Source organism: Moschus berezovskii, chromosome 11 (assembly GCF_049115385.1).
Source record: "Moschus berezovskii isolate FMDL1 chromosome 11, NW_MosBer_1.0, whole genome shotgun sequence".
In the NCBI taxonomy this organism is placed as follows: domain Eukaryota; kingdom Metazoa; phylum Chordata; class Mammalia; order Artiodactyla; family Moschidae; genus Moschus; species Moschus berezovskii.
Window position 1 is genome coordinate 104,234,368 of NC_142470.1, and position 19,458 is coordinate 104,253,825.

A 19,458-nucleotide genomic window follows, 5' to 3' on the forward strand; every position below is an offset into this window, starting at 1 on the left:
CACTACAGCCCTCCCCAGGGTGAGGTCTCCCCACTGTCCCCACAGAGCACGGCCTTCCCCCTTCAGAAGGATAAGCTGGCCCTCACATGCGCTCTCCCCACTCTAGATCCGATGGAGGAAGACATTCTGCAAGTTGTAAAATACTGCACTGATCTAATAGAGGAAAAGGATTTGGAAAAATTGGACCTCGTTATAAAATACATGAAAAGGTACTAAACTATTCAGCGCTTCTACCAAAAGGAAAAAGTGTGTCTGTCACCACTGCTCGTGGGGTGAGGGAGGGTGGCTGGGGGCACAAGCAGGCTGCACCCTTTCTGGGCATCACTTAACATTGACTGTGCTCTTCAGTTACTTATGCGAGAGCGATGGCCTTCATTTTGAACACCAGCTAATACTGACGGGGAGTAAAAAGGGGTCAAAATGAGATTGTTCCTCTCAAATAAAGTCAGACCATAAAAGTACCTTTTTGAGTGTGTGTATTGAAGATGCTCAAACCCTTGACCTTTACGTCAATATGCTAACCTCACCTCTCCTCACCTGTAGGCTGATGCAGCAGTCGGTGGAGTCCGTTTGGAATATGGCATTTGACTTTATTCTCGACAATGTTCAGGTGGTTTTACAGCAAACGTACGGAAGCACATTAAAAGTCACATGAAGATGAATTACCAGGGGGCCTGGCGCTCTCCACTAGCTGTGCCATAAGTGCTTGTGAGGTATTTGCAAAGTGCATGATAGTAATGCTCTGAGTTTTATAATTTTAAATTTCTTTTTAAGCGAAGTGTTTTGTACATTTCTTTTCAGTAAGTGCCAAATTTGTCAGTATTGCATGTAAATAATTGTGTTCTTTTACTGTAGCATAGATTCTATTTACAAAATGTTTGTTTATAAAGTTTTATGGATTTTTACAGTGAAGTGTTTACAGTTGTTTAATAAAGAACTGTATGTATATTTTGTACAGGCTCCTTTTTGTGAATCCTTTAGGAAGCAAATCCTGAACTATTCTACTTAAAGAGGCTGAAAACCCTCCAAGCCGGACGGTTACAGGCTCCGTGCTAAGCTCTGAAATTCCTGAGAGCCCTGACTGGTGTTCTACTTGTGCCAACCAAGCAAGGGTAAAGAAAGCGTGCACTCACTCACTTCTAACCCAAAGCACCAACACAGGAACATGTTAAGAAAGTCTTCTTTACTTCTTCCAAGTGAAGGAATTTACATATTTTGCATTAGAACACACACACAATGAAGACTAAGTTTTTCCTGGGAAAATTACGTCCCCCAGATGGTTTAGAGGTTTTGTCTTTGCCTCTACTGGCCCTTGAGAAACTGCAATGATAATGAAGAATGGTACAGATTTTCAAATGTATATAAAAGTATTCATCTATGCTATATGCTATAAGACTTTAAAAATATAGTTTATAATTCTATGCCAGTGAATACTTGGGGACACCTGCTATCCAACACCCCCACTGACTTCACTCAACACTGTGCTATAGAAGGGAGTCAGGTACTAGTCTGATGCTAACAGACTGCTTCTCTCAGGGACCCGCTTCCCATATTCTTCAGGAAAACTTTAGAGAACTAGCTACCACCAAATTACTAATATGAAGAAACTTTTATGTCTCTGTAACAACTTAGAAATACTAAGTCCAGACAGTTAATCAACACCCTACTGATTGTCTCGTCAGAAAATGTATGCATGATAGAACCTGCTAGGACAAACAGACCCAGACTGATGTATAAAAACCCCTGATGTTAACGTGTGCTAGGACCCAAGGTGTGACGGTCCATCAGACAGTTCCTGTCCTTGAGAGAAGGTGCTGTACCGGGAGGAGACTCGTGAGAGCAGCTCTGCTGACAGGAAAGGAAGCCCAGCGGCGCTTGCGGGCAGCATCTGGGTTCTCTATTGGAATTGAGGACGGTGCTGAGAACTGTGGACTCTCATGACCACACAGGCGGTAAAGGGCAGCCAGCGATGCTTGACACCGTGGTTTCACACAAAGCAGATAAAGAAATACCAAGAAAGCCTAATTTTCTATTTTAAAAAATTCCTAAGGGCATATGGCAGAAGAACGCTGGGAGAAGAGTCACTGGGAAGGATATGCATAAATAAAGACGAATTTCTTACCTCAAAAAAGTCCCAAGAATCACAAAATCTGCAGAAGCTTGGTTAATCAAATACTGTAGTACTGATTTAATCAGTATAAAATTGAAAGAGCTTTAGATCTGTAATAAAAATCCAAATTTGGGGAAGGAAGGGCAAACTTTAAAACAGCAGCCAGTAGAGAAGGGCTGGGGAGGGCGTGGGCGAGTGAACAGGCACGTCGGAGCTGTGGGGACGTGTATCGACCACTGTCAAACCAGTGTAGTTTCTTGGTTTCTCATGGAAAACATTTTATACACCTAGTTTTTTCCTTCTATACTTAAGGTCAATCAGTGTTCAGACAGGTCCATTCCTTGTTTTTCTTGGTGATATTACCACATAATATTGCATTGATTCCAATTCCTGCCCCAGGTGGAAAAATTAGATGATTTCAAACACTTTCTTCAGCTCCACAATAAGCTGCCAGTCACTCTTCTGCATCTCGTCTCTGAACCAGTCTTTGAGAGCATCGATGGACTGCCGGCTGATCTGCAAGGCCCGAGGCACAGACAGTAAACAAAAGCACGTAATAAACGAGTGCCGGGCGCTGTCATCACCAAGGAAGCTCAGGTGGAACTTACCAAGGCAGAGCCCCCCTGTCTGTGTCAGGAAGCAGAGGCCCAGCGCCCCCTCTGCTCAGCGAGCCAGGCAGAGTGGGCCCGACCCAGATGTTCTAGTGGGTGCTCTGAGAAGGCTGGACGCCAGGCCAAGCCTTAATGAAGAATCCAGTCCCTTCAGGTGCTAAACATCAGCCCTCCGCTCCCGAGTAAAGTCATCAGAAGAGCTGACAGCATCCCCCTCTTAACTGCTGAGTGAGCGGCTTACCTTACTGACGAGAATGTCTGTAGCTTCAAAATGGCGTCCATACATTTTGGGAGATTCGCCAGGGATGGGTTCTATTTTGACACAGACTTCTTGTCCTTTTTTTGCAACATCCACCTGTTTATGGTTTACTTCAATACTTGTTACTACTCCAATGTCCACAAACTGAAAAGAACAAAAACTGCAGTGTGAGCAGAAGCACTCTGAGTTGTTTCTACCCTGCCCTCTGCGTGACAGCTGCTGGAGGAGGAGGGACAGCAGGCCCAGAAGCCCTGGGTCAGAACCAAGCCTGGGGGGAGCGGCAGGGAGCCCACGTGGGCTGAGCGCTGTGAGCCACCTGCCCTCAACCACAGTGAGGGGAGCCCCAGCACCACTGCTGCCAGGATCCCTACCCAGGAAAGTACGAATGAAAACGGAATCCAGTTTGGCTAAAGCCACACCAGGGACCCCTGCTGCCCGGAAGTGTCCAGCTCAGCCCACTGAGATGGTGGAGGAGCGATGACCCCTAGGAGCAGCTGAGTCACCGTGCACAGAGGACAGCAGCGCCCCTGCCCACTCGGGAGCCAGGCCTCCTGGGGCACCTTAGGGCAGCAGCACAGGAGAGGAGGCTCCAAGTGCCACGCAGCAAGGACACGAGGACCCAGCCTGGACCAAACACTGGATAACTGGGTACCAAGAGAAACAAACCCCTGTGTACAAGATGCCTGAAGGAAAGTCCAGGGTGGGGGAGAAGGTATAACCACTGCCCAGGGGAAGACAGTGAGTGGTTAAACAGGGCAAGCCTGTCCCCAGTGGAGATGCTGAGTGTCCTTCCCAGTCACTGTAACCTGGACCCAGTACATGGAAACCACCAGACAAACCCAGGCTGAGAAACCCTCTGTGAAACTGCTGGTCTGGACTCTTCAGAAAGGATGGCGGGCTGTTCCTAATCGAGACCGAAGCGCTAACAACCAGACTCCACCCACGTGGACAGAGCCCTGGGCTGGAGCAGCAAACAACATGACCGAAGACATTTTGGGCACTATCGGTGAAGTGTGAATGAGAACTGTGAATCGCAGGATTTCACTCAACGTTACTTTTCCTTAGGTATGACGCTAATCCAGAGGAAAGATTAATGAGTGTTCATTATTCTGGTCTGAATTTTCTCCCAGACTCAGAAGGCTCAAGGTCAATAACCCTGAAGCTTTCATTACTTCAAGCACTGACACCAGGAACTGAGCACCAACACTGATAAGGAACCGCCATCGAGGCATCAAGCACGGGGAGGGACGAGCTCTGCTGGGTCTGCGGTTCACTCCTGAACGACCAGAACCGCTTTAAGAGAAGACTTTCCTGAGTACACCCAGAACTTACATTTTTGCTGGGCACGCACATGGGTGTCCCCTGCTTCACCTGCCCTGCTTCCACAGTCACGCCCATCACTATCGGATCCCGAGAATTGAAGATAAACTGAGGGAGGATCTTTATCTTGCAGGGGAATACTGCTATGTGCCTGCAAGAAAAAAATACAACCCAGGAATTTTTCAGCTTATAGAATCCCTTAAGATGAATGAAAAAGCAAGCACAGGTAACTCTGAGATGTCTCCTCCCTTCAGGGGAGAGCAACAGGTAGGCTGGCCCTCCCTCAGGTCCTGCTGGCCAGAGCCCCGCCCATGGCCCACGGCGTGCTGCCAGCTTCTCTGCACGTGCTTCCTGCCGCTCTCCCCAAGGTCACTGGTGCCTCCACCTCAGCACCCACCCTGATGGCCAGGGCTGTCCTGACCCGCAGCGTCTGGGCTGCGCCCTCTGTTCTCAGATCAGCTGCCTCCCCAGCCACACTTCAACCTCAGCTCACCTCCCTGAGGCCTTTCCTGGCTTTACCCTGCTTCTCCCATGTTCCCTGATCGTCCTACTCCTGAGCTCCAAGCGAAGGGACGTGCCAAGGTCGCCCTTGGAGCTTTGCTGGAGGAGGTGAGGCTCCTTACGCCAGACCCTTCACTTTCTAATTCCCCACTCACGCTGGTCCACGCGACCCCAGAGAAGGACCCCCAGCAAGATGCATCCCCAACCCATTAATGCAACCTAGCTCTGCCGACTGGAGAATGAAACTAAACAAATGTTACAGACAGCGGGGGTTCACACACTGTGCGTCTCAGGTGCAACACGGAGCTGCGGAAAGCAGCCCCCAGGACATCAAGTGCATGCTTCTGTTGCCCACACACACCTGTCTGGTACTTCAGACCATCACATCATCAGCTGTGTTAGCACAGATCCAAAGTAGGTAAAATTACCAACTTACTTAAATTCTTCTTGTTTCTGTTTCTTGTAGTCTTGTCTGTATTTCGTAAAGGCATCAAATAAATGATAAATAATTTCTGCACTAAAAATTCTAACTCCTAAACTATCAGCCATTTCTTGCGCGTCCCGTTCAATTCTCACATCAAAGGCCAAAATCACTGCATACCTGAAAAGTTAAAACACATCAAGGATTATTTGATGAAATATAGACTGTGTCTTAACAGTCCTACTCAATCAAACAGGCAGCATGCAAGCCTTCAATGCAGAGGAGAAATGACTTACTGAGGGTCGTGTTCCAGCATCACCGAAGCCTTCATGACATCTTTTTTGTGGACAGGCCCAATGTTGATCCCTGCATACTGTAAAAAGGGGGTTTCCCAGTTCCAATGCCTGTGTCAGGTGACGGGACAGCCCCCCAGACAGCACCTCCCACTGAGTCCTGGGGAGTTGGTTCCATGACTTACGGGTACTTCTGATGTCTTTAGAAATTCAAGGAGAGCTTCCAGAGATCCCAGGGTCGAGGCCTGGACATAGACACCTTTCTCTTCTAATTTGATAGCATTCAGTGTCTGCTTTAACTCGTGGATCAGCTCATCCTTGAGAAGAAACGACATTTGACGAGGTTATAAATATACCACTATCTCAGCAGCCTAGGATTAAACTGTTTCTCTTTTTGATTAAGTGTGCATCTGAAAACATGAACCCAAGGCTGAGTGCGGGCAAGGCATGGTAAACTTGTGCGGGAAGGGAAGAAGAGACGTGGGTGCAGACCTGAGCTGTGCCCCTCTCACTTCAGCTCGGCTGACTCATGTTGGAACACGTGAAACCTCTGCGCCACCTGGCAGAGTAGATCTAGAGCAGATGGATGGAAGGAATGCTATAATCAATAGTCTTCTGGAAGGTAAAAGCACTGATGTAACGTCGAACAGGGGTCCTAGGCCCAGTAGGCTTGATGGTCAAACCCCTCACCTCAACAGTCCTTTACTTCATCACTGCTCCTTAGAAGGTGAACAGACTTTGACCAGAGGTCAGTAAAACCACCCTGCTGTTGCCATAAAAGACACACAAGTCCACGGCCTCCTGGAGACTGGCTGGAGGGGCGCCCTGCCCTCACTGGTCCTGATGTGGCCGCCTCCCTGAGCACAGACTGGGTGCTGCCTCAAGAACAGCGGCCCCAGCACACGGGAGCCCTGTGCTGGCAACGGGGGTGCTTTCTCTTCGCAAGAGAATCAACAGTCACGTCTCACTGTTTGCTTTTGTGAAGCTCCGCTGGGCTCACATGTGTCACCTGTTCCTGACAGGCAGACGGGCTTTACAAAGACGTCAAGAACCCAGTAAGAGATCCATTAGTTCTGTCTCTAAGACTGAGTGAAAGCGGCTCAGTCGTGTCCGATCTTTGTGACCCCGTGGACTGTAGTCTGCCTGGCTCTTCTGTCGAGGGAATTCTCTAGGCCAGAACAGTGGAGTGGGTTGTCATTCCCTTCTCTACAGGATATTCCCAATCCAGGGATTGAAGCCAGGTCCCCTGCATTGCAGGTAGATTCTTTACCATTTGAGCCACCAGGGAAGCCCAGTCTATATAACTGGGTATCTTAAAAAAATAAACAGGAATGGAGAACTTCCAGCTTCTGGTTCTTTTTTTTGGGATGTGGACCATTTTTAAAATCTGTACTGAATTTGTTACAACACTGTTTCTGGTTTATGTTTGGTTTTTTGGCCATGAGGCATGTGGGACCTTAGTCCCCCAACCAGGGACTGAACCTGCAGCAAAGTCTTCACCACTGGACCACCAGGAAAGTCCCTGGTTCATTTTTAAATAAAATGTTCTAACTTTAATGTATATAAATGATCATTTATGCCAATTTGTGATTATACAAACGGAAGTAATTCTAAACCATCAACCATTTGTTAAAGAGGCCCAGATAAGTCTCCACAAAGACAAAGGTGCCTATTTTATTCTTCATTCCCAGCATCTGCCCTCCTCACACAAGATACAACACAAAACATAACTGGAGGAAAAAATAACTTACTTTAAGAACTGGGATTTCATCTTCTTTATAAGCCACGAGGAGTGGTAAACCAGCCAATGTTTTTTCCAGGTCCTTTCCAAGAATCTTTACCCCCTGAGCTGCTTCTACCTCTTTATGCTTCTCATATTGGTTCTACGGAGATCAAAATAGTGTTACTACATTTACATGAAAGGTGGCTAGCAGGGGACGAGGATGATAGATGATACTGTCATGACTTTGGGACAGGAAGAGTTCTCTAAAGCACATGCAAAAAGCAATAAATACAAATCAAAGACTGATAAGTTCAACATTAAAGCTAAGCAACCTTGATTCCCAAGGTACCACAGATGAGTAAACGAGTCACAGCAGAAGATGCCACAACACGTCCAGTTACTGCGAGTAACCAGAGAGCTGTGTGGAACCGAAACAACATGCTTTTGAGTTTTATGAGGAACTCTGCTGGTAAGTGAGAAACTTCTCAAATCTCTAATAGAAGGTCCTTGCTGCATGAAGACACCTGGAATTAAACCAGTGAGGGGTGCATGTGTGTATTAAAGCAGGTGGTTCTCAAAGGGAGGAACAACCCCAGCGGAACTTCTCAACATGGTGCAAGTCCCGCACACGGATGCTCACCACCCTGACTCACCTTCACTCTTAACTCCTTCATAGGGGGAGGTAACAGGAGGCCTCGGATCTGCGTGACGATAGGCCCTTCTACTCCTGGAACAATAATCGTGTCTCCTTCCTTCAGACGCCCGTTGATCAGGATTACATCAATAGTCGTGCCCATTCCCGGGAGAGCCTTAACCTAAGAGACATTGTTGCAAAGGGGGTGAAACACAGGCTACAATGAACCACACTGATTAAACTGAGAGCAATCCATGGCCCCACCTCAAAACCCCTGCTGGGGGTGGTGGTGGATTAAACTGAATAGCTGGCATTACCTCCATCACCTGGGCTCTCAGCTCCTCACACTGGGCAAGTCTCTTACTCAACATGGTCTGAGTCAACTCAACAAGAAGGCAGATCAGACTTCCCATGCCATCACCAGTATGTGCAGAAGTAGGTACCAAGGACACAAAAGTGCGGGGATCCTTATTCTCATAAAACAAAGCTGCATTTAGCCCCTAGAGACATAAAAAGCAAAGTCACTGCCACAGGCCAAGCTGGGGAGGAAGGTCTCCAGAACAGAAACCACTAACTGAAAGCTGGATGAACCGTGGCTCTTCATTCTAAAACCTCCTCACCAACACCTAGACCACATGTACCCTGGAGGCATTAATTACAGTACAGAAAAGCAGTTCCTTCCCAAGTCAGCCTGGTTTCTAACATTTGTTTAAGTGTTAAAAATTCAGACTGCAAAGAGAGGTCTTTGAAATAAAGAATTTAAAAGGAGAATGCATAAGAGAAAAAAATGAAAAATGCTAAATGCCATTCATAGGGAAACAGAACCAGTACTAATCAAAGTACTGGCTTGATTATAAAGACAAGGCAAAAGAAGAAAAAACCTCCTATGATGTGGTCTCTTAAGCTTTCTGACCTGCTGTGCAAACTCCACAATGATCGCCTTGGCCCGCTCCTCAAATTCATCTCTGGTGTTCTTCTTCTGCTTCTTCAGAGTAGCAGCCACGTCAGAGTCAGGGCTCTTTTTCCAATCATACAACCTATCAATCTAGAAACGTTTTTTATGTAAGAATCACCTCTAAAGCACTCACAAAGCTCAGCAAGTTAATAACTAAGATTAATGTAAAAGCTCTAGGAAATCCAAATGTGTATCACACACATGTGGAAGAGTGTGTACTAGTCAGACATTTCATGGTACCAAAAGTCCCGATCATATGCTTAGCTGCATCCCCTCTTAATTAGAAGCTTAAGTATCACACTGCCCACTGGCTTCCAACCAGTTCATAAGAGGCTGCCATTTATTCCAAAATATCCTAGGAACATTAACATATGCTGGAATTCCAAAACGGTTAAGTAGCTGACAGAAAAAAGGATTAATTACAGCCAAGAGCCATCGCCAGGAAAATGACATATGAAAAATATGGAAGACAATAATTATTTCCTATCTCAGACAACACCCCATCATTAACTGTTTTATTGCTCAAATTAGGGTTGAATCTGTTTAATTAAATAATCTATTTTCTCTCACTTTTCAAGACAGATTAATGGGTATAAAGAGGAAGATTATTTAACAGTAAAAACAAAACAAACAATATGTTGGCTCAGTCTAGGGTGATAATGCAAAGTAGCAGACCAATCTAAATGCTATCAAGAAGGAAAATCAGTAGAAACAGATCCAGACATGACAATGATGAAATATAATTAGCATCACCTCTGAGCCACCAGGGAAGCCCCCTAATTAGCATCCAAGGGCCTTAAAACAGTTGTTATAAATATACTCAATGACTTTAAAGGAAAAGCATGTAAACCTGTAGAGCTAAAAAGTATATATATACATATATAAAATCTGAAGTTAAAAAAAAAAATAATCAATGATTGAACTGAAGCAGATGACACAATGCCAAAGATCAGCAAATAAGATAAAGCAAATAAAAACCACCCCAACTGAGGCATGTAGGAAAATGTCATGGAGAAAAAGAAAACTCCAGTAACTTCAATAAAACAGTATTAACAGAAGTAACTCAGGGTCCAGAAAAGCTCCAGAATTCTATCAAACACTTGAAGAAGAATAAGAAAAGAGAGCAGAAAAATAACTGCACAAATAATGACCAAGAACTTTCTAAGGAAATCAAACTGAAGCAGGATAGATATAAAGAAAACTATTACATAATCTCACTAACAAAATTCTTAAAGAAAAAGTCTTTTTAAAAGCAATCCAAAAAATCCCACATTAATACTGCAGAACAAAGAATGAGTAGAGATAAAAGCCAGAAAGTGAAGACAATGAAGGAAAAAAGAATTTTTTTAACCTAGAATTCTGTATCTACTATTTAGAAAATATTTTTACCTGTGATAATAAAAACACAGTATGTCTAAGCAATGTTTTTAACAGTGTTAAGCATACCTTTAAATGCTTGTGTTAGAAAAGAAAAAAAAAAATCTGAACGCTTCCATTTTAAGAAACCAAAAAAAAAAAATGAATACAAATGTAAGCAGAAAGGGAAAAAAAAAATTACCCCTGAAATCAATGAAATACAAAATAGACAAACGGTACAGAATATCAGTAAAACCAAACGGTGGTTCTTTGAAAGACACAGATTTCTATACTAACAAAAGGAAAGTAAAAAAAAAAAAAAGAAAATTTAACTCAGCTTACTTAAACTTCATGCTGATGTGGCTTTACTAATGAATCCTATCAAATACCTAAAGAATAATATTTTTACACAAACCCTTTCAGAAAACAGAGAAGGAAATACTTCTCATAAGGTCATTATTCTGAAAACCAGACAAAAGATATTAAAAGGAAACTATACACCAAAATCACTCACGGATAGACACAAAAATCTTCCCAAATAAAAAAGTTAGCAAATCAAATCCAGCAAAACATAAAAAATATACTATGACCAAGTGGATGTTGTTCTAGTCATGAAAAGTTGGTTTAATGTTTAAAAAAGGCAATGGTAAAGAACAAATGGTGCTGGACCAACTGGATGTCCACAGGCAAAACTGAAGAGACACACAAATCTTATACCCTTCACAAAAAAATTAACTCAGAAGGGATCATCTAAATGTAAAACAGCGAACTCTAAAACTCTTTAAATAGGAGAAAACCCAGATGACCTTGGCCATGGTGATGATACAACACCGAAGGCATGATCCATGAAAACCAGAACTGATCAGCTAGACTTAATTAAACTAAAAACTTCTGTTCTGTGAAACAGAGTCAAGAGAGTGAGATAACAAAGCACAGACTAGAAGAGAATATTGGCAAAATAACATGTGGATGAAGGAACAATATCTAAAATATACAAATAATTTTTAAAATTCAACAGTAAGTAAACAAAGAATCCAATGTTTAAAATGGACCAAAAACGCTTAACAAACACTTCACCAAAAAAGATATACCGATGGCAAACAGGTACATGAAAAGATGTCATCTTATGTCATCAGTGAAATACGAATTAAAACAAGATACTGCTGCTGCTAAGTCACTTCAGTCATGTCCGACTCTGTGTGACCCCATAGATGGAAGCCCACCAGGCTCCCCCATCCCTGGGATTCTCCAGGCAAGAACACTGGAGTGGGTTGCCATTTCCTTCTCCAATGTGTGAAAGTGAAAAGTGAAAGTGAAGTCGCTCAGTCGTGTCCGACTCTTAGCGACCCCACGGACTGCAGCCTACCCAGGCTCCTCCATCCATGGGATTTTCTAGGCAAGAGTACTGGAGTGGCTTGCCATTGCCTTCTCCGAAAACAAGATACTACTACACACCTATTGGGCTTCCTTGGTGGCCCAGCTGTAAAGAATCCGCCTCCAGAGCAGAAGAACCCAGTTTGATTCCTGGGTCGAGCAAGTCCCCTGGAGAAGGGCATGGCAACTCACTCCAGTATTCATGGGGTTTCCCTGGTGGTTCAGACGATAATGAATCTGCCTGCAATGCAGGAGACCTGACTTCGATCCCTGGGTTGGGAAGATCCCCTGGAGGAGGGCATGGCCACCCACTCCAGTATTCCTGCCTGGAGAATCCCTTGGAAAGAGGAACCTAGTAGGCTACAATCCATGGGGTCACAAAGACTTGGACTCGACTAAACACAGCACACACCCATTAGAAGGGCCAAATTTCAACACACAACACCAAATGCTGGTGGGGATGAGGAGCGATGGGAATTCTCACTGCTGGTGGAAATACAACATGCTACAGACACTCTGGAAGACAGTTAGGCAGCTTCCTACAAAAACTAAACACTCTGACCAAACAGCCCGGCCATCAGACTACATTGTTATTTACCCAGGAGTTGAAAACTTACGCTCACACAATGTCAACAGCAGCTTTATTCATAATTATCAAAACTGAGATGTCCTTCAGTGGGTAAATGGATAAATAAACTATGGGTCATCTAGACAATGGGATATCATTAAGTGCTAAAAGAAAAGAACTATCAAGTCACGGAAAAAAGACATGGAAGAAACTTTTAACACATTACTAACATAAAGAAGATAATCTGAAAAGACTACATACATACTATAGAATTCCAACTATATGACTACTCTGGAAAGGGCAAAACCAAGAAGACAGTAAGGTCAGTGGGTGACAGGGGGTGGGAGATAGAGGGATGAACAGGTGGAGCACAGAGGATACTTAGGGCAGTGAAAACCATGTATGATTCTATACTGGTGGATACATGACACATCTGTGCAAACTCAGAGCACGCACCATACCAAGAGTAAATTTTAAGGTAAACTATGGACTCTGAGTGTGTCAGTGTAGGTTCATCAGTTGCAACAAAGGTAGCACTTAGATGGGGTATGTTGATCATGGGAACAACAATGGGAAATGCTATGCATGTGTGGGGGCAGGGAGTGTATCAGAAATCTCTACTTTCCTTCCCCTCAATTTTGCTGTGAACTTAAAAACTGTTCTAAAAAATTAAGACTTATTTTAAAAATAGCAACAAACTTCTCACACCCTCAAAAAACATGGCTGAATTCACAGAAGCATAATGTTAAATGTAAAAAGCCAGACACAAAAGAGTATATTTTGTCAAATTTGACTTACATGAAATTCAAGAACAGGCAAAACTAATCCATGGACATAGAATTTGGAACAGTGATTGCTATAAGGGGCCGGGGATTGACTAGAATGGAACATGCTAGTACTTGTGAGGTGATGGAAAATTTTATGTCTTAATGTGGGCTATTTAACAAGGATGTGGGCTTCCTTGGTGGCTCAGTGGTAAAGAACCCACACGCCAATGCAGGAGACCTGGGTTCGATTCCTGGGTTGGGAAGATCCCTGGAGAAGGGAATAGCCACCCATTCCAGTATTTGTGCCTGGAGAATCCCATGGACAGAGGAGCCTAGTGGGCTACAGTCCATGGATCACAAAGAGTTGGACACAACTTAGTGACTAAACAAAAATAGACAAGGATCTATGAATACATTTATCAAAACTAATTTCACACTGTATATAAATTTTACCTCAATCCTCCCTGGTGGCTCAATGAAGAAACCTCCTGCAATACAGGAGACCGGAGTTTGATTTGATCCCTGTGTTGGAAAGATCCCCTGGAGAAGGGAATGGCAACCCACTCCAGTATTCTTGCCTGAGAAATTCAATGGACAGAGGAGCCTGGTGGGCTATAGTCCATGGTGTCGGAAAGGTCAGACACAACTGAATGACTAACACTTTAAAAATAAGGAAAAAGCAAATTTATAGAAAGAATGAAAATACTTATGTCACAGCTTTTCCACCTGATAATAATTAAACTATTTTGAACCTTACTCTGATCAAATACTAGTCTTAAGACCTGATGATTAGAGGTGATATTTTATCGCCTCTAATTCTTACAAAAATTCAACAGTGCTCTATTTTGCAGGCAAAAAGAGGCTTACTAAGACCCGCTTTTGTAAGTCTGAAGTGGCAAAGCCAGGATAGGAATCCAGGACTCAAACCCTGGACACCAAGCTCTTAACCACTGTCCCACTCTGCTGCTAACTCAGAGCTCTCAGGATGCTGCTTCTCCAGAAACAACAAAACTTAGTCAGTTGATTAAGGTGGTGCCTACAGCAGAAGAGCAGGCCGAGGTCCTGTTAAGATTGTCAGTTTTTCTAAGAAAGTTCTAGGAGTAAGGAGCAAATAGAGATTTCCAGGACACAAGAAGACCACAGTGTGGCAGGGTCACTGTGCTTGCTTAATTCAGATTTCCCACCACCGGCCAAACCACGTTCTGATGAGAAGTCAAAAGCACGGGCTTGTGTGGTCTGGGAGAAAATGCCTAAGGGAGGACCTGCCTGCCTTTCAACAAAGCAACATTCGAATGACCTTATTAATAAATTAAGGAAATTGGATTAAACACAGTTAAAATCCTAGAAGGAAAAAATTAACAAAATCAAGAGAAGGAAATGGTCTACCAGGTGTGCACATTGTACAGTAAAAGACATGGAAACTATTCTAAGTTCAAACTGAACTAAGCAACCCACAAAACAGTCTTTCTCCAAAATTAACACAGTAGTTGGAATATATGGTAACGGTTGAGTATGCAGCAGGCACTCAGTAAATTCTTATTGTTACTAGTTAACAGGATTTATGACTTAGAAAAGATAGAAAACAACTCCATCTTACAACTGGTACTGATCAGAGCTTAATGAGAATCTTCATCTCTCTTCTAAAAAAGTGATGAACTTAGAAAGAATTCAGTTTTCAAAGGTCACCTAGTGAAGCTGGGACTGTGACGAAGGCTTAGTGGTCAGTCTCCTCCAGCTCTGTCCAAACCCAGAGAGTGTACCACCACCAAGGGTGAACAGGAATTCTGAGTGACAATGATGCGTCAGTGGAGGGAGGCTCATCAGGTGTAACAAAGGTACCTCTTCCTGCAGGATGTCAGTAATGGGGGAGGCTTTGCATGTGTGAAGACAGGGGTACTTTCCCCTCAGTTTTGCTGTAAATCTAAAAGTGCTCTAAAAACAATACAGTTTTAATAACAAGAAGTAAGTCCCCCAATCCCCACATCAACAGGAATTCTCACCATTACTGAATATAGGAGAAAAGCCACATGAGCATATCAAGAGACGGAGAATGGGCATCTGACAAAAATCAACAAACATCTCAAGACAAACAAAAAACAATACTGGGCTTAGGCCACTTTGTGGGATCATCATGACTAAGGGAAACAGAAAGCCACAGAAACCAAGAAGAGTTGCAATGTGGTTTGCTTCAAGGATGAAAGGAAAAAGATGGCCCATTGTCAACAGAGATACAGAGGCAGTGTGAAGGAAAGAAATATGGCCATGAGGGTCAGAAGACCTCTACAAGGGACTTTGAGAAAGAAAATGAGATCATATGCCACTCAAAGAAAGTGAAGAAGAAAAGACAACCAAGCTGGTTTTTCTGTTCCTGTGCATGTAAGACACTGAATCAACGCTGAAAAATGTAGCAAAATATGAGGCAGAGTCCATGAAGGAGGCAGAATCGAAAGAGAAGATTAGCTCAGCAGACCCAGAATTAGAGACCCTGGAGAACTACAACCTGGGAAGCCAGGAACTGAAAACCAAAGGTCAGAAAGTTTAGAATTGTTTCTCCAGGGGTCTACTTTCTTACAAATGGTTAACCAGGAAAAGACTGACTCTCACACTAACAGGGTAAACTGATGATTGCCTTTAAATAAACATCAAGTGGTGAAAAGATGAAAAAAAAAAAAAAAAACCAATACTAAGTAACCTAGGAATAGAAGGGAATGTCCTCAACAAAGTGCATTTATATCTGATAGCATACCTAATGGTAAAATATGGAGAACTTTCCCCTAAGATGGAGAAGAAAGAAGAAACAAAGATGTCTGTCATCACTTTTATTCAGCACTATTCCAGAAGATCCAGTTAGTGCAATACGGAAGAAAAAAGTTTATAAAGGATACAGATAGGGAAAAAGTATAAAAGTTTTCATCAGCAGATTACATAAGCATGGATTGATTTGACCAAAAAGTTCGTCTGGGTTTTCCCCAAACCTAGAAAACCTGAATGAACTTTTTGGCAAACAACAGAAAATTCCACGTTAACTACAAAAGAAGCACTTAGGCCTAATGTAGTGAATTTAAAAGGTCACAGGATAAAGGTCAATATATAAAAATCAACTGTATTTTATTTAAAATTGATGGTTAGAAATTCAAATTTAAACAGCTATTTACAGTAACACCAAAAGCATGGAATATTAGGAAAAATTTAGTAAAATATGACCAACACATGGACAATAAAAAACGATAGCATACTATCAACACAAAGTGAACGTACAGACAAACACCATGCTCACTGATCGGGAGACTCAACTTTATGAGAATGTCCATTCTCCCAGAATTTATCTACAGACACAACCCCAATAAAAATCCCAGAAGGTTTTTTGCAGAAAGTAACAAGCTGATTCTAAACTTTATATGGAAATTCAAGGACCGTGAAATAACCAAAACAAATCTGAGAAATAAAAAGTTGAAGAACTTAACCACCATCTGCTTTCATGACATCATTATGAAACTACAATCACCAAGACAGGGAAGCAGTGGTGTAAGGATGGACACAGAGGTCAGTGGAAGAGAAGAGAAATACTAAGAACAAACACATGTACATGGTCATTTTTAACAAAGATTGCAAAGTAATTCAGTCGGGGAAGAATAACCTCACAAGAGGTTTTTGAGGTGGATATACATTTTGAAAAAGTGAACTTTGGATTCTACTTTATACCATGCAAAATTAAAATCACAGAAATAAATGCTAAGTATCTAGCAACACTGGAAAAAAAATTTTCATGAACTTGGGGTGGGAAAAGGTTACTTGTATAGACTACAAACAACAAATTATAAAAAAATTCTCATAAATCAATTTTGCTAAAGTTACCAATTTCTTCTCTTCAAAAAACATAATTAAAAAATGAAAAACTAAGTCTGACTATAAGAATGTATCTGCAACACACACAACTAAGACGACGATCTAATAAAAAACAAGCAAAGGATTTTGAATAGATACTTGAGAAATCAAGTAAGCATACAAAAAGATGTTTGATGCCATTAGTCATCATGGAAATGCAAATGGAAATGGTACACTTTGGCACTACACACTTATTAAGAGTGGCAACAGGTATGGGTTAAGTGTTGGCAAGAATGTGCAGAAACGAACTCTTCCTAATTTCTGGTTAAAAAATGTAAAACGGTACCATTTCTTTGGGAAAATGTATCATTTTCTCAGAAGGCTGAATTGAGAGTCCCCTGGACTGCAAGGAGATCCAACCAGTCCATTCTAAAGGAGATCAATCCTGGGTGTTCATTGGAAGGACTGATGCTAAAGCTGAAACTCCAATACTTTGGCCACCTCATGCGACAAGTTGACTCACTGGAAAAGACTCTGATGCTGGGAAGGATTGGGGGGCAGGAGGAGGAGGGGACGACAGAGAATGAGATGGCTGGATGGCATCACCGACTCGATGGACATGAGTTTGAGTGAACTCCGGGAGTTGGTGATGAGGAGGGAGGCCTGGCGTGCTGTGATTCACGGGGTCGCAAAGAGTCGGACACGACTGAGCGACTGAACTGAACTGAAAAGAAAATAAATGTCTACGCAAAGACTTCTGTAAAAATGTTCACAGCCGCTTCGTTAATAATCTAAAACTATAATCAATCCAAGAATCCTTCAACAGATACATGGCTAAAGTATGGTGAAGACATATTACCCAGATAATGAAATCTTACTGAACAATAAAAAGAACAATCTGTGACCTATGTAGCAACATGGATAAAGAGATTACACACTGTAGCTCCATTAACATCAAACTATAAAACAGACAAAATTGTCCATGGTGGCAGAGAGAAGGCTGGTGTTTAGGGGTGCAGAGGGGCACATGAGGGGGAAAAACCAAAAAGAACATGAGGGAACATTCTGGGAACATGGACATTAACTCTATATTCTAAATGATGGTGGCTTATGTGTGTGTAATTCTGTCCACATACACTGAACTGTACACTTAACATGAGTGTATTTTCTTATATGAAAGTTATGTTATTTTAACCCTAAAAAAATAAGCACATTTTCATGACTTAATTTTTCACAAGAGGAGCTTACCTTATTGAGGGCAACAATGAAGGGACATTTTTTAGATTTCAAAAGGTTGATAGATTCAATTGTCTGGGGCTCCAAACCATGCATAATATCAACAACTAAAATGGCAATGTCACAAAGAGAGCTTCCTCTGTTTCTCAGATTACTGTTGGAAAAGGACACATAAACAGAAATCTTGAAATTAAATATTTTTACTCAAACTTAAAATTTTCATTTCTTTGTAAAACCTACACAAAAAGAACAAAATGAAGTACATGCATTAAATTCAAGTGGCATTAGCCCTTAACTTGCCAAATGCTTATCTGACAGTGAACTGACATCAGTTGCAATGACTTAGTTCCAGAAATTACTTCATTATTTCTGCCAGTTTTACTGACCAAGTTTTTTGCACTAAGGAACATGGTCAAGAGGCAACAGAATAAAACCACCTGTAACAGTTTCATAAGATAGAGACCAAGCATGTATTAGGATTTGCTCTTTCAAAGTGTAAAAGACTTCTCTCTACAAAAAACAAGTCCCCAAATAAAGTCCTACTAACAAGTCAGTGAGGCACAGGTGAGGGCTGGTAGTTACAGGGACCACAGATATCAAAATAGTACACAAAGATTAATGACTAGTCAGAAGTCCTCACTCACTGAACGTTGAGACTTAATATGGTTTCAAGCAGTGTGCCTGCTGACAAAAGACACAAATCACTCTTACCTGAAAGACTCATGCCCTGGAGTGTCAATAATCAGCATTCCTGGAATCCGTACGTTCTCTCGATCAAACTAGAAAAAGTAGGAAAAGTGGAGAGCTTACTTAACAAAGAAGCAAAACAACAAAAGCGTCTTTACAAGACAAGTATTCTGCCAGGAAAATTTCAAAATAACAGCACTTCCTTTTCCAAATGAACTGCTTTAAAATAGTGAGTCAACAGCAAAGCACAACAGTTAACATTTTCATTAATATTAAAAGGAGTTCTGCAGAAAAAAAATAAAATGAGAAAAATTCCCCTTGTTAACTATGATGTAGTCTAAAACTGAACATATTACTCGTCAGGGACAAATGAAAGAGAAGTCATCTGAGAGTGATTATCTATAAAAAGCTGACACAGAAGAAGAGGCTCTCAGTGTTTGGAAAACTTATCTGGTCCAATTTTAGAGCAATTCTAAACTCTGAAAAATACCCCAAAGTATGTTTTAAAGGAAAATTAACATAGTAAAATACTAAAGAATTAAGCTCATACCCTGCTTTATTCAAATGTCATTATAAAGACTTGATTTTCTGGACAAAAGTCCATGAACGAATGGAAACGGCATTACACCTGAGTATCCATCCACTGGAAGGACTGATGCTGAAGCTGAAGCGCCAATGTTTTGGTCACCTGATGTGAAGAACTGACTCATCAGAAAAGATGCTGAGAAAGATTAAAGGCAGGAGAAGGGGACGACGGAGGATGAGATGGATGGTTGGATGGTATCACCGACTTGATGGACATGAGTTTGAGCAAGCTC

At 42.2% G+C, this 19,458-nt stretch overlaps 2 protein-coding genes across 6 annotated transcripts in view; one reads left to right on the forward strand and one right to left on the reverse strand.

The window, feature by feature from the left end:
• REV1 (REV1 DNA directed polymerase) overlaps nt 1-1,055 on the forward strand; it is an 89,720-nt gene extending 88,665 nt beyond the window's left edge. For 3 of the 4 annotated variants that reach the window (XM_055400656.2, XM_055400657.2, XM_088841645.1), the window contains exons 22-23: nt 107-209; nt 544-1,055. In XM_055400656.2, coding sequence (XP_055256631.2) covers nt 107-209; nt 544-655 — 215 coding nt within the window. In that variant the 3' untranslated portion in view covers nt 656-1,055. Of the gene's footprint in view, nt 1-106; nt 210-543 lie in introns of those variants that run through there. The other variant, XM_055400658.2, reaches the window with a different exon arrangement.
• A 1,118-nt stretch (nt 1,056-2,173) lies between these two features.
• The window catches only part of EIF5B (eukaryotic translation initiation factor 5B), a 67,445-nt gene continuing 50,160 nt past the window's right edge, over nt 2,174-19,458 (reverse strand). For both annotated transcript variants that reach the window (XM_055400662.2, XM_055400661.2), the window contains exons 13-24: nt 18,665-18,732; nt 17,966-18,107; nt 8,786-8,917; nt 8,190-8,372; nt 7,892-8,053; nt 7,267-7,398; nt 5,701-5,832; nt 5,519-5,595; nt 5,238-5,402; nt 4,313-4,451; nt 2,963-3,124; nt 2,174-2,626 (exon numbers count right to left, since the gene is read on the reverse strand). In XM_055400662.2, coding sequence (XP_055256637.1) covers nt 2,519-2,626; nt 2,963-3,124; nt 4,313-4,451; nt 5,238-5,402; nt 5,519-5,595; nt 5,701-5,832; nt 7,267-7,398; nt 7,892-8,053; nt 8,190-8,372; nt 8,786-8,917; nt 17,966-18,107; nt 18,665-18,732 — 1,602 coding nt within the window. In that variant the 3' untranslated portion in view covers nt 2,174-2,518. The remainder of the gene's footprint in view (nt 2,627-2,962; nt 3,125-4,312; nt 4,452-5,237; nt 5,403-5,518; nt 5,596-5,700; nt 5,833-7,266; nt 7,399-7,891; nt 8,054-8,189; nt 8,373-8,785; nt 8,918-17,965; nt 18,108-18,664; nt 18,733-19,458) is intronic.